Genomic DNA, 15,235 nt, shown 5'->3' on the forward strand with positions numbered 1-15,235 from the left:
CCTCTTTATTGACAGAAAGCAGATCAGTAGCTGCCTGGGGACAGGAATAGGCAGGGAAGGGAAAAGGAGGGGCAGGAGAGAGGAATTACAGAGGGGAACAAAGAAACTTTTGGTAGTGATGCATATGTTCATTGTGTTGATTGTGGTGGTAGTTTCATGGATATATACATATGTGAAAATTTATCAAATTGTACACTTTGAATACATGCAACTTCTTGTATGTCAATTATAACTCAATAAAGCTGTTACAAATAACATTTACAATATCATCCAAAAGCATGAAATACTAAGTGATAAGTTTAATAACATGTTCAAGATCTTTACACTGGAAACTACTATAAAACATTGCGAACAGAAATCAAAGAAGACCTAAATAAATGGAGAGATGTATCATGCTCATGGATTGGAAAATTCAACATTACTGAAATATCCACTCACCCAAAATTAATCTATACGTTCAGTGCAATGTCCATCAAAAGTCAGCAGACTTTTGTGTAGAAATTGACAAAGAAATTTTAAAATTTCTTTGGAAATACAAAGGACACAAAATAGTCAAAATACTTCTGAAAAAGAACAAAGTTGGAAGACTTACATTACCTAATTTCAAGACTTAGTATAAAGCTACAGATATTAAGACAAACATGTAGATCAGTGAAAATGAATAAAGTCTAGAAATATACATACATATATATTTCAGTTAACTTTCAACAAAGATGCCAAGTTAAATTCAATAACGTAATTTCAAAAAGTGGTGCTGGAGCAAATGGACATCCATATGGAAGGAAATGGATGTCAACCCTTACCTCACACCACACATAAAAATTAAATCAATACATATCATAGACCTAAATATAAAAGCCAAAATTACAAAACTTCTAGAAGAAAACAAAAGAGAAAAAGCTTTGTGAAGTTGGCATTGGTAAAGATTTCTTAGAAAACACGAAAGGCATAAACCTTAAAAAAAAATTGGTCAATTGGACTTCATTGAAATTTAAAACTTCTGTTCTTTGAAAGCCACTGTTATAAAAAAGAAAAAGCTAGCCACAGACTTTGAGAAAATATTTATAATGTAAATATCTGGGAAAGGACTTGTATCAAGAGCCTTTATAACACAATAATAAAAAGATAAAAATCTTAAAATTTAAAATGGAAAAAAGAAGATACACAAATGGCCCATAGCACATGAATGCTCAATATCATTATTAATCAGAGAACAGCAAACTAAAACTACAGAGAAACACTACACACACACTAGAATGCCTAAAATTAAAAAGCCTGACAATACCAAGTGTTGGCAAGGATGGGAAGCAAATGGAACTCTCATTCATTGTTGGCAAAATGTAAAATGGTTCTATCTCTTATCCCTTTTCATAGGACCCACCTATTCCACCCCTAGGTATTTATCCAAGAAAAATAAAATCATATATCCACACAGAGACTTGTACATAAATGTTCATAATAGCAGCTTTCTTCAGAACAGCCCAAAACTGGACACAATCCAAATATTCCACACAGGTGAATGGATAAACAAGTTGTGCTATATTCATACAATGAAATAGTACATAACAATAATAAGGAATGAACTACTACTATTTCACACAACAACATGGATAATTCTCAAAAACATTATGCCAAACAAAAGAATCCAGACATCAAAAAATACATACTGTATGATTCTATTTATATAAAATTCTAGAAAATCTATAGTGATATAAAGCAAGTCAGTAGATGTTTGAGGCTCACGGTAATGGGGGGACTCACTGTGAAGGGGCATGAGAGGACATCTGGAGGTAATGGAATGTTATATATCTTAATTGTGGTGATTAAATTGATGCCTGTATTTGTCAAAATTCATCATCAAACTTAAAATGAATGCTGCTGCATGTAAACTTGATCTCAAAGATGATTAAAAATAAGCAATTTACTGTTTAAGCACACATATAGATGATAAACCAATTTTTATTTTCAAATCAAGGTAATGATAACCACAAAATTTAGGACAGTGTCTAACCCTGGGTTAGGGGGCAGTTAGGAAGGAGGAAGGGAACTAGAAAAAAGGGAGGAATAATGCAGGGTTGAGTAATATTCATACTGTCATAAATAAATAAACAAAAAATGTTAAGAAAGGCACCATGTGGAGAGCAATGATGATACTGTGTCACAATTAATCCAATTCTCTTGACCTGAAGTACAGATTTTAAAAAAAGGTAGTCACCTCACCCATATATTTCCCATGTCTCTGATGTAGGGAATATGCGAATAAATCCACCTCTCCGATCATTCTCTTCCTTCACCCTCCGTAAAACTTTGATCTACATGGAGGAAGAGAAAATAAAATAAAGTGAGTACCTATTTTAAAAACTGTAATCTATGTGGTAACAGGACAGAGGAAGAGAGTTATGAACCGAGAATACAAAAGAAGCATGAAGGCAGAAATTAATTCCATTTAAGATGCTGTTTTTTTGAGAAGCTATTTCTCCCATGTTCAGTATAAGATATGAGTTGGTCATGAATATTACGAATCACTCACTAATTTTCACTGAAGCCTATGTTAACCCATAAAGGCCTGAAATGGAGTTATCTTTACCTCCTCCATTGACAGACCAAGCACAGAACCACCTAACTTCCCCGGCACCTTCTCCCGTGCTGAGCCCACAAGGTTTTTCATTTCCGCATCACTGGCAGAGAGTGGACGGCAACGCTAAGGAGAAGAAAAAAGAAAAACAAAAATATCTTTTCATCATCTTTCTTCATTTCCCTCTAGTCAGTCCCTCAACACCATTATGTTTCATAATATGTATAAGCTCAAATCCAAAGCCCATTTTCTGTAATTGATCTCTTAGTCTGAAACCCTGGGAAATAGATGAAAGCCAGTAAACTCAAAGAAAGGAAGAGAAAATAGAACAGTAGGAAAACACTATGGGTTGAGAGAGATACAAATAAAAAAAAGAAAGAAAGATGTCCACATGGCTTTGTAAGCTAGTACTTATTCCTAATCTTGGTTTTAGAGTACATTTAATAGTTTGAAAGATATGGGAAAAAAATCTGAAAATAACCTCAATGTAAGATTAAATATGTATTTATTTCAGTAAGTAACTATATTCTTTTCAGCACTGGGGAAGTAAAGTTAGGAAAAGTAAGACATAAGACAGAAAAACACACAATGAAGACCCGACACAGCCAAAAAATAAAAATAAATAAATAAATAAAATTAAAAAAAAAAAAAAGACCGAGAAACAGGAGCGATCTATTATGTCACAGATGAAAAAGTTGGATAGTGGGATGTTTTAGAACTTGAGGGGGGAAATATTGAGATGAAAGTTATCAGTGACACAGAAGAGAGCTGTGAGCAAAAGGCTACAACTTGAGAAACACTGTAGTTGCTAGACTACAAGAGACTGGATCTAGGATGACTGCCTTGGGTACTCCAAGGAGGCAGCCAAGTGGGTCATGTTCTTTATGGATCCCCAAAGATGATCTGGCTACTTCAGCTTCTGAATGATGATCAGGAAGGCTGTTGGAGAACAAAAGTTTTAAGAGATTTTGATGTTATGAGAGCAGAGAAATACAAAGGTAACAAAGGAAATCAGATAGTATGAAGCATGAGAACACACTATTATTGAAAAAGATGACTGATAAAATAAGACAAATAAATCTGCCAAGTACGAAGAATAAGGAATAATCCAAGAAATGGGGGTATAATTTGTCTCTCTAGAGTCCTGGAAGTAACTCTGATCAGACAGAAGAAGTCCTACTGTCCGGAACCATTGTTTATTTTTCTCTTTGTATACACAATCTATGGAAAGGCTTTTTGACAACTAACTTTTGACATTTTCAGCAATACTCATTGTTATGGACTAAATGTTTGTGTTGCCCCAAAATTCCTATGTTGAAGCTCTAACCCCCACAATGTGATGGTATGTGGAGATGGGGCTTTTGGGAAGTAATTAGGGTCAGATGAGGACATCAGGGTGAGGCCCTGGTCTGATGGGATTAATACCCTTTAAAGAAGAGCCACCAGGCTTCCCTGGTGATGCAGCGATTAAGAATCCGCCTGCCAAGGCAGGCGACGCGGGTTCGAGCCCTGGTCTGGGAAGATCCCACATGCCACAGAGTAACTAAGCCCATGCGCCACAACTACTGAGCCTGTGCCCTGGAACCCGCGAGCCACAACTACTGAGCCCACATGCTGCAACTACTGAAGCCCACTGGCCTAGAGCCCGTGCTCCGCAACAAGAGAAGCCACCGCACTGAGAAGCCCACGCACTGCAACAGAGTAGTCCCCGCTCGCCACAACTAGAGAAAGCCCGCGTGCAGCAACGAAGACCAAACGCAGCCAAAAATAAATAAATTAATTAAAAAAAAAAAAAAGAAGAGCCACCAGAGAGCTTGTTCTCTCTCTCTTTCTCTCTCTGCCTGAGCAAGCACAAGGAGGTCATGTGAGCACACAGCAAGATGGTGACCATCTACAAGCCAAAAGAAGAGGCCTCAGAACAAAACCTACCTTGCCAGCACCTTGATCTTGGATTTCCCAGCCTCCAGAACTGTGAGAAATAAGTTTCTGTGGTTTAAGCCACCCAGTCTATGGTATTTTGTTATGGCTGCCCACGCAGACTAATGCACACCTGTACATAAACAACCATGAATGGCTTTACCTTTGGACACAAGGGAGACCAATATATACTAATCTTCAAAGCTAGCATGGAGTTATAAAACACAGATTTTCTGATAGGCAACTCCATGGAAGAAAAACCACGAAATCAGCAGATATAAGCACCAAGTGAAGGCAGGAACTTTTATCTTTTTAGCTTTTCCTGTGGTATCTTCAGCATCTAGAACAGTACTTGGCATGGAGTAGATCAATAAATGTTTTTTGAACAAATAAATAAATGAATAATGTGCTGACACATAGATCAACCATGGTTAGAATTAAACTTTGAAGAGGATTTTGGGAAAAAATTTAACTCCCTTCTGATCTCTGGAAATATATTATACAGCACATGTTGGAAATCAAGAAGAATGCTTAAAGATTTAAGAAGGGAATCAATATAAGTAATAGAATTATTTTAAAAAATTTTTAAAGTGTGAATTCTTATTTAGCATATAACTTGGAAAAGCCAAAATATTAAATGGATGTTTTGAGGACTTCTGTCATCTTCACACACTACTTATTGTTTGCTAAAAAGACTTATCTACCTCACATGTGACAGCATGGCTTTGATCAGAAAGCCCCTGGCAGTAAATCCTCCAAAGTCAAGCTGCCTTATCACTTCACACTATTTAAGAATATCTTGAAGTCCTCTGGAATTGTGAAAGAAGACAATATGAAGTAAGCATTCATTTTAATGATGTAATAAAAATAAAGATTAAGCATTTTAAAATAGAAAGAATGTTATTTTAAAATGCTGATAAACTAACTGTATTACCAGGTTAATAAGAAAAAATATTTTAAGAAATAGTTATTACCTATCAGAATAGTTTTAAGGAATGGTCATATTTATAAGAACATGGATCAAGTCACTACTGTATAACATCTAATGAGCACATCCAATTTTTTAAAAATTATTTTCCTTTTTTTTGTCTTTTTGTTTTGTTTTTGTTGGTTGAGTCTCTTATCTGTTTTTTCATCGTTAGGGGTTTTTTCTGTTTGCTTATTTATTGTTTACTTTTCTTTCTTATCTTTTTAACTTTTTTTTGCTTTTCTAGGACCTAATTTTCATCTTTGTGGAACTGCTTCCCGATGGAATGATATTCCTGGCTTCCAGAGATTGAGACTATGATAATGATGTTGCAATCTTCCTCTATTCATCTAAACCTGCTCCCCCAAACAATGAATTAGCACTCCAAAACTCTCCCAGTCATTTTCGAAGAGTTGTCTCCTACGTACATTCACAACCACTCTTGTGTTACCCACAGTCCACAGTCCTAACTCTAGCCACTGTGTGCCTACATGAGGGCTATTTGGGTGGGGCATGTAGGAGTTCAAGCAGGTGCTCCTGGCTGGGGCATTTGGGAGGTTAGAAAAAGGAGGGGTAATGGTGCTTGTTAGGTGAATGCTCCAGCTGTTAACTCCCATAAACCGACTGCTTTATTCTTTTATTGCCACAAACACCACCAGAGCGCAAAGAAAAGGTCAATGCTACTCCAAGAGAGATAAAAAAAATGTGGCTAGAAACTCCTTTAATCTCTTCACCTATTTACTTCAATGTCAACTATTAAGAAGGCTGAGAGGGAGAAAAATATGAAAAGTTGTAGCTCTCGAAGTCTAGGTATCTCATATGCCTCTCTAAAATCCACCCAGGTTTCCTGTGTCTTTGGGGAAGCCAGTGGAAAATAATCAGACTAGAAAGTCAAAAATATTTTGTCAATCTCAGCTTTTCAATAAATTTGAGATGAGAGAATTTTTTTAATCTACACAATATCTGCTGTACTGGTTTATACAGGAGTGTATTTATACAGGAACAACAAAGCATTACTATCCTAGACCACTGGTTGAATCCTACCAATATTTATTAATGAAATGAGCTCTTAACAAATGAATTATAGACACAGGTGAGAAAAAGCAGAGGGAAAAGGGGAGAAGAAAGGATAATAATGAAAAAAAAAGAAAAAAAACAGAAATGCTTATGAGTGCCAAGGAGATACTTGGAAATTAAAAGCAAAGCAAAAGAAAAAAAAGGAATCAGAATGATTTGAAAGGCCATCAGGACTGTCAAAAACAAGAGCAAAGCAGTTCAAATACAAGCCATTCTGTGGTTTTGACTTTGGGCACATCAGCTCAGCTATGTTCTCTGGGTAGTAGATAGAATAAATCCACATATTGCAATGGATTGACTAAATACACTAAGGGAATAAAGCTCCTCTAAACTTAAAGGGAACCATTGCCCCTGGCTAGATGACACAAGATTTAAACTACTGGTTCTCAGATAGACTTTAAACTGTCTCAGTAAGACTTCTACCATGCAACATGCATCAAAGTTGTTAAATTATCATCAGTACAACGTAGGACTCAGAAATATACCCAGAGAAGAAACCGATACACATCTAACCTTCATTGCTAGGGAAGAACTGGCTGAGAATGTGAAACTATTGAGACAGGGAATCACCTGCCCCCACTCACAGCAGTAAGAAACAGGTGTTGAATCAGAAAAATGGTTCTCACCCTAAAGAAAGCTGACAAGTACCAGTAAGGAGAACTGGACAAAAGGTAGAATATGAAAAAAAAAGGTGAGGTATCCTCAAAGATATCAAAATTGAGGGGCAAAAAAAAAATCTGCTTGACAGAGAACACATACAAAGAATAAAAAGCCTCCCAATTCAACTTTACAAAGTTTAGAATTCTGTGTTAAAAATACATGGACTAGAAATAGCTCAATTTATATGTGACACATCTTGCCACTCAGAAAATAAAAAGTCAAGTCAAGTTTAAAAAGCAAAATGAATCAGTGCTATCAAACAAAAGAAAATGAACAAAAAAACCCACATATGAATAAATCTGGGTGGAAACAGACCAAAAATGGCTAATAGAGAAGGCTTACATATAATGCTAACCGGAAGTGTACTACTTTGAAATTAGGGGAAAAAAAAAAAAAGAAAGCAAGTAAGTAGGTTTGTGTTACAGTAAAAAAAGATACGCAGGGGCTTCCCTGGTGGCACAGTGGTTAGGAATCGCCTGCCAATGCAGGGGACATGGGTTCAAGCCCTGGTCTGGGAAGATCCCACATGCCGCGGAGCATCTAAGCCCGTGTTCCACAACTACTGAGCCTACGCTCTAGAGTCCACGAGCCACAACTACTGAAGCCCGCGCACCTAGAGCCCGTGCTCCACAACAAGAGAAGCCACTGCAATGAGAAGCCCGCGCACCACAACAAAGAGCAGCCCCCGCTCACTGCAACTAGAGAAAGCCCGCGTGCAGCAACGAAGACCCAACGCAGCCAAAAATAAAAATAAAATAAAATAAATTTAAAAAAAAAGAGGTGCTGAATCATTAAAAAAAAGATATGCAGCATCTGAAAATCTGTAATAAATGTAAGTCAGCAGATCTGAGAGACATGCATCTTGCTATTAACAGAACTGGCTTTAAAAACAAAAAAACTTACCAAAACCACTTACAATTATGTTTGAAAAATCATGAAGAACTGAGGAGAGGTACCAGAGGATTAGAAAAAAAACAAATGAGGTACCAATCTTCAAAAATTTAAGAAGTATGCTCCTGGTGATTACCGCCTGGTAAGTCTAACTTGAATCCCTAGTAAAATAATGGAACAAATATTAAAAGAAAAAAATCCATAAACATTTAGAGTTTAATGGGCTCATAAAGAATAGTAGTACAGAGACTGCTTTATTTATTTTAAAACATGCTTTATAATTTTGTTATTTAGGACAAAATAACAAAAAGGGGGAATAGAGCAAATATATTTAATGTCTTTGGATTTTAGAGAAGCATTTGTGAAAACTTCATATAATTTTTATTTTAAATTATATTTCCAATCAGGACTTAGTATCATGATATAATAAATAAAATACACCAACAAAAGATGAACACAGTTAAAAGATGCAACTGTAGGATAAGATAAGAAGCAGTGAATCAAGTTAGGAAGTGATCAGGTACTGATTAAGCATTATTTACAATCTGTATTGATGTCTGGGAGGATAATTAATTAATTAATTAATTAATTAATTAATTGGGTTGATTTGCATTTGTTGATGACAGTAAATGTGAAAAGACATGACTATAAATAAATGAATATCAAAATAACACCAGATACTGACAATGCAAAAAGGGAAATCAAAACAGTACTCAAAAGTATGAAGGAGACTAAATCTTCTGAGGGTAAACTATGTGTCCAAAAGTATCCCAAATATTTTACCTACGTTTGATCATTCCTTTCTCAGCATAAGTCCATGTACGTATTACTATCCTCATTTGACAGATGTGGGAAGTGAGCCTGAGACGTAAGGGAACATGCCCAAGGTCTAACAGTTACTGGCAGAGCTCAAATTTGAACCCAGGTCTATCTGACTTCAAAGTCCTCATTCTTTCCACAAAACCATATCACCTGCTTGAACATTGAAATGTAATTTCTGGTGCGTGAAAAATGTTGAACCATAGGTATTCAAAGGAAAGGAGAAATGTAGAAAGAGATAATGGATTAAAAAGGAATCATAAGACAACAAGCAAAAAACTGTGACTTCACAATCTGGCACCACCAGAAAAAGAAAAGTTTACACAGTCTAAATGGCCAGAGCAGAAAGTTTCTTCTCTTTTCTTACTTAGCTCTGATGAAACTACTGTGGATTTGAGAGTGCTTCATTAACAGAAAGACAGGGACAAGGTAGAACATTGCAAAAGACAGTAAGAGTCGAAGAATTCAGTACGTTTACGGTTGGCTGAATAAAGCCAGAAAGCCTTTGTGTCACGTGAGCAGTGTTGAAATAAATAACCACTAAAGAGAGGCCTTGCTCGTCCACAGATTATTTGCAACTTATGGCAATTCAAGCAATGGAGCTAGGTGGAATAGAATTAAAATGAGTAATAGGACATTAAGATTAGATTTCCGTGTCAAAGACACTTCTTTGGAGTCAAATTCAGAAGAATATGAAACAGTACTTTAATGTTCTCCTTAAATAGGTTAGGTCAAGAGATATTTAGAGTGTAAGCTCTTTGAAGTCAACATCCTTGGTTTTTGTTTACCACGGAGAGCAGCTTGCACACTTAGGTACCTGCTAAATACAAAACACTATTACAGAGTTTTGCATTCTACCAACTAAACAACAAAACTTGTGTTACAAAACCATACTAATCAGTTACCAAATACTAGACAACACAGTCAGTGAGTCTTTTTTTTCATTTCTTGGATTCATATAAACCATGTAAATCACTTTATCAAAAACAGTAGCAGGGCTTCCCTGGTGGCGCAGTGGTTGAGAGTCTGCCTGCCAAGGCAGGGGACACGGGTTCGAGCCCTGGTCTGGGAAGATCCCACATGCCGCGGAGCGACTGGGCCCGTGAGCCACAACTGCTGAGCCTGCGCGTCTGGGGCCTGTGCTCCGCAACAGGAGAGGCCGTGGCAGTGGGAGGCCCGCGCACCGCGATGAAGAGTGCCCCCCGCTTGCCGCAACTAGAGAAAGCCCTTGCACAGAAACTAAGACCCAACACAGCCAAAAATAAATAAATTAATTAATTAATTTTAAAAAAAGTATTAAAAACAGTAGCTAAGAAAGTTATAATTCAAGCTTCCAAGCTTACCAGAAACTGTATCTACAAATGCCAAAATAAATATATTGGAGCTTTTTACTAAAGAACTAATAATTGCAAGTGACACACTTATAAATGAGAACATCTACATCACTCATATCAAAGCATCAAATCCTATCACTTCAAAAGATGTTAAAAAAAATCTGCATAGAAGAAAGCGACAGTTCATCTCACATACTGCTAACAAGAATACAAAGAGGACAAATGCTGACCATTAAGAGACTGAGATAACATATTTTGTCTTTATTTTAAACATAGCATCTGAGACACCAAATATGGCAGAGTTTCTAAGATTCATAAAACTGCAAATCACTACATATAAGAAAAGTCATCTGTTAAAAAACTCAAATACAGCCCAATACCCAATGTGAAAACATTTCCAATATTAAGCTACTGACAAGGGTATGTTTCATAAGACGTCTGAACAAATGAAAGGTTACTTGTGCACTATGATATTTCTTTTCTGGAATATTTTGGTCAGAACAATAGATATGCCTCTAAACTCTGTTCATCATTTAAATTCAACTGCCTCTATCACAGCATAATCACCATCAGAAAAAGAGGATTCATAAATTCCTGCAACCTCTACTCTTATATACTACATCCAAAAAGATCTCTGTGCATTCACTTTCACTTATTCTATTTTACATTATTAAACTGTTCAAAAAGCAGGTGCATGAAATAGGTACTGTGAAACAGTGAAGCTAAATGGCTTTTCATTTGGGGAATGGAGACAAAAATTTGAATGAAATCTCCAAACGATCCAGAACTTACCTGTTTGGTGCTCGATGACTGAAACTGTGCAGATACTGGACGCTATAAAAGACAGAAAAATGGAATAAAGCCTTATCTTTTCCTAACATGCCTGTATTTTCCAACTCCTACATCTATGGTGACAAAAATAATCTTCAAGCAGACAGCAAAAGCCAAAGCCCTATATTTTGCGCTCAAAAGATTAGAGCATTTATTACTGTTCACACTGCATTCTCCTGCGGTATAACCATTCCAGTTACACCTTCTCACCACTGAGAACTTGATCCTACTGTCACGTACTGAAGATCCTGAAGTTAACTATTCTACCTGATAAAATGGTCTCACACAGTACATGTAATCTGTAGCTTCTTTAGCCTTTAAGTAAGTGTCCTGTGGACTGCTCATGGATGAAGTCATGCCATTACCTACCAGTAAGCAGAACAAACAGTGAATAGAGTCTCCACTACGTGCAAAGAGTCACCAGTAAAAGCTGACAGGCAAGCTAAGAAAAGGGATCAATTCATCCAAGACTGACATACAGCTACTCCTAGAGTGGAACTTGCAGAAACTGTTAAAGATGAACAGAAACATTCGTAATCCTTTATACACAGTCCTGTGGCTCTTGCCACAGATACTGCAGAAAACAATTTGCAAAGGAACGCGATTGCCTAAATTCAGTTTTCCTAGTACGCCTAGGTTAACCCTCTACCAGCTTGGTGCTTTGTGACCTAGAGGGGTGGGATAGGGAGGGTGGGAGAGAGACGCAAGAGGGAGGAGATGTGGGGATACATGTATATGTATAGCTGACTCACTTTGTTATAAAGCAGAAACTAACACACCATTGTAAAGCAATTATACTAACACACCATTGTTAAGCAATTAAAAAAAAATTAAAGAAAACCCTTTGATCTGTGATGTACTGATCAAGTACAACCCTATTGCCTGGTTTCACTTCTAATCTAAGATAATATCCCATAAAATACAGTTCACCTTGTTCCACACCACAGCACTAACGCTAATAGGGAATAATTCTAAGGCAAGAGGTCACAGGCAACCAATAAACTGAATCCAGCTCAAGGACATGGTATATTTCATCTGCAAAGTATTATTTTTTAAACTGAACTCTTGTTGCCAGTATTTTAAAATAAGATTTCTGATTTCTCTTGACAGTAGGAAGATCTAACAACACTTGGCCCACACTCACGCATGGCAATGATCAGCCAGAGCACTTAAGTAAAAGAGCTGCCCTTTTGATAGGAAGCATGCACTGCCCAGTTTACTGCAGTCACAGCACTCTTAGCTGTATCATACCTGGCCCTAGTTACCCTTTTACATTGTCTCTCTGAAGCCCCTAGAGGCATTTGAGTTTGCAAACCCTCTCCTAATGAAAAGTTATGTGAATAAATAATGGTACATAAGCTTAGCAAACAGAAGTAGCAGTAATCTACATGAGACCAGCAAGCAAAAGGAAGAGAAGTGGGAGGAAAAAAGGGAGAGGTGGAGGGCTAAAGTGGAGGTAGGGGGAACATAGGAGGGGCGAAGCAAGGGAAAGGGGAGGGACAGGGAGAAGCAGCAGCTGTTCCTGCCCTCAAAGAGCTTACAGTCTAGCAGAGGAGTGCTGGACAATTTAAAGGCAACAAGTCAATGAATGCAAAACAATGCAATAAAGAACCAGTAAATAATGCTGCAATGAAAAGAAAAGGTCATGACAGACTGGAATGGATTTAATAAGAAACGGTCTCCAAACTTCTGAGCAGATGAGGTAATCAATCCAGATGGGAAGACAGGAGGAAAGTGGACCTTCTGGATAAGAAGAAACGTTAGAGGCAAAGAAACACAAGTGGAAACTAGCCAGGTCTAGATGGGCGGGGTCTGATCAGATGATGGAATAGGTAGGCAGAATGATGAGCTGATTAGTTTAACTGGAACAAAAATGCAGAGTACACAGACTGGAGCCACACTGGGTCAGATGATGTTTCAGACATGCATGCACAGCTTTCTACAGGCATTTATCTCATTTAACTTCAATCAACACCTCATGATCATTGAGGGTCCCTGTGAAGAGACTCACACGTAGAGAAGATATTATTTCAATTGAGCATCTTCTCTGCGAAGCTAGTGTGAAGATCAAAAAGAATACAGCAGAGTAATGACGAGGAATTTGTAGATTCCCTCTCTGTGCCTCGTTTATGAGCATATCAATTTGAGAAAACAGAAAGTGATTTTTAAAAAGAGAGAAAAAGAAAAAAGGAAAAGACAATGAAAAAAGAAGCCAAAAGAAAAGAAAGAAAAAAGCAGAGAGTAAGTTGGTTTGAAAGCATTAAAAGCATAAGCTATTAGCTGTGGCTGAATACAACTGCCTCCTGTCTAGAATGGTCCCCCAATTCTCCGGCTGTAAGTGACCTTATAATCATAGCGCTTCTACTCACTCATTGACAACAGCTGCCACTTTGCAATAAGCTTCCTTGGGGCTTCCTGTTGCTGAATTTGCTTACCTGAGGTTTCTGGAAAGGGTTTCGCCTGGAAGACTCAAAGGTGGGATAAATTGGCCGGGTTGATGCCCGCTGGGCAGGATCTTGACATACAAACCCTGAATGGGGAATGGGAAATATTAAAACCTGCCATTTTCTAAGAAATTAGCAGATTTAGCTGCACCTTTCCTTTAGATGGACAAACTCAGTTTCACTGTCATAAATATTACAGAGATCCATCCTCAGGAGGTTTAGGCATGACTCTCCCATACACATACTCCACTTGAACTTCGAACCACCACAACTGGAGCAAACAAGAAAGGAAAATATGCAGATAAATCAGCCTTCCTTGGGGAGCTGGGAAGCTGAAATGTGATAATGATGGAAAAAGAGATGTAGACTTTTGATGAACTTCAGAGTAAAGGTGCAAACCACCGTTTAAAAACACACAGTTGTTAATAAAGACAAGTTATTTCAAAGTGGCTTCCTAAATGGTGACTGGAAAATAATGTTGTTTTTACCAGGAGAATCCAGAAGCAAGTGAGGGGTCTTGTCCTGTTACAGGATCCACTTCTGGAACTGCTTAAGGTGGTCTATTGGCAACTTCCAAAATGGGCTTTGTAGATTACCCATTGCTTAAGAAATTAGGCTTGGGCCAATTTCACTTATTTCCTAAAAGGAAGCAAATTCTCATCTAAGGAGAATATGGTAGCAAAGGTTTACAGCATTTGCTGGTATACCAAGTGCTAGTTCATTTCAAGTGTATTTTATCATGTCTTTTTAGAGTACTTAAAACAACAACAACCCCAAACCCACAACATACCCACCTGGCTGCCCATCTCCATCTCAGGGTTTTGGCTTATCTACTCAGAATGGGATTTCTTCCTTGGCTGCTTCAGTTATAACCACTATAGAAGAGTGCTGACACCAGTAGAGACTGCCTAGCAGAAACACAGCCAGGCTCCTTCGTAACAAAGCCTCTTCAGTGGGTTTCACTATCTCAGCTCAGAGAAAAATATATTTTCTCCAGATCTTTGCTTAATTCTCTTCCTCAGCTCCTAATTCCTGTGCCCCAGGAATTAGGTCTCAGCCCTAGTTGTGGTTCAGCCTCAGGGCAGGATGGAGACAAGGGGAGTAGAAACATATAAACACTTCCCTGAAAATATAATTTTTTAGTACAAAACATTTAGCATGGCTGAGAAACCGCCAGTTGGCAACACCTACAGAACCTGACAAAATGGATGCACTGCTTAACTTTTATATGCGTTTTCAGAAAACACTACTACTCACCTACAACAGTGAACATATCTGAAATCATACTGGCTTTAATCTTTAGGTCCAGAGGTGCATCACTAACAGAACAAAGAAAGAAAAGAGCAATCAATAATTTTATAGGTTAACAGAATAGCTGCCCCTAACAGGCCTTAATACAGCAAAGCTACCAAATGTCAATGAGGAGATACACATAAAGCACATCAAATCCATAGGGGAAAAAAAAAACATCTGGGCAAAAATTCTAGAAATAAAAGCCTGGCATCAAACTCATCCTCTGCAAGGCAGGCCCAGCTCTAAGGCGCTTATCCCCTGACATGCAATCTTTTTATTCCAGAAGGTATTGTGCAATTCAAATTTCGCACAGGTCATAACACTGCTTCACTATCACTGTGGATTTGAGAGGTTCAGAATTTTAATATGCTCTTTTATGAGTGTGCCCATCGTTCAATTTTTTTTTTTTTACTGCTGTGATAGTCAA

The 15,235-nt window shown here is 37.6% G+C and overlaps 1 protein-coding gene across 19 annotated transcripts in view; it reads right to left on the minus strand.

Annotated features, from left to right (window-relative positions):
- The window catches only part of TTLL5 (tubulin tyrosine ligase like 5), a 302,833-nt gene that overhangs the window by 216,222 nt on the left and 71,376 nt on the right, over window positions 1-15,235 (minus strand). For 14 of the 19 annotated variants that reach the window (XM_082451545.1, XM_082451547.1, XM_082451552.1 and 11 more), the window contains 5 exons: window positions 14,773-14,834; window positions 13,507-13,601; window positions 11,033-11,074; window positions 2,588-2,701; window positions 2,221-2,312 (listed from right to left, as the gene is read on the minus strand). In XM_082451545.1, coding sequence (XP_082307671.1) covers window positions 2,221-2,312; window positions 2,588-2,701; window positions 11,033-11,074; window positions 13,507-13,601; window positions 14,773-14,834 — 405 coding nt within the window. Of the gene's footprint in view, window positions 1-2,215; window positions 2,313-2,587; window positions 2,702-11,032; window positions 11,075-13,506; window positions 13,602-14,772; window positions 14,835-15,235 lie in introns of those variants that run through there. The other 5 variants (XM_082451560.1, XM_082451546.1, XM_082451562.1 and 2 more) reach the window with 2 other exon arrangements.

Source organism: Balaenoptera physalus (genome assembly GCF_965194825.1).
Source record: "Balaenoptera physalus genome assembly, chromosome: 2".
Taxonomy (NCBI): Eukaryota; Metazoa; Chordata; class Mammalia; order Artiodactyla; family Balaenopteridae; genus Balaenoptera; species Balaenoptera physalus.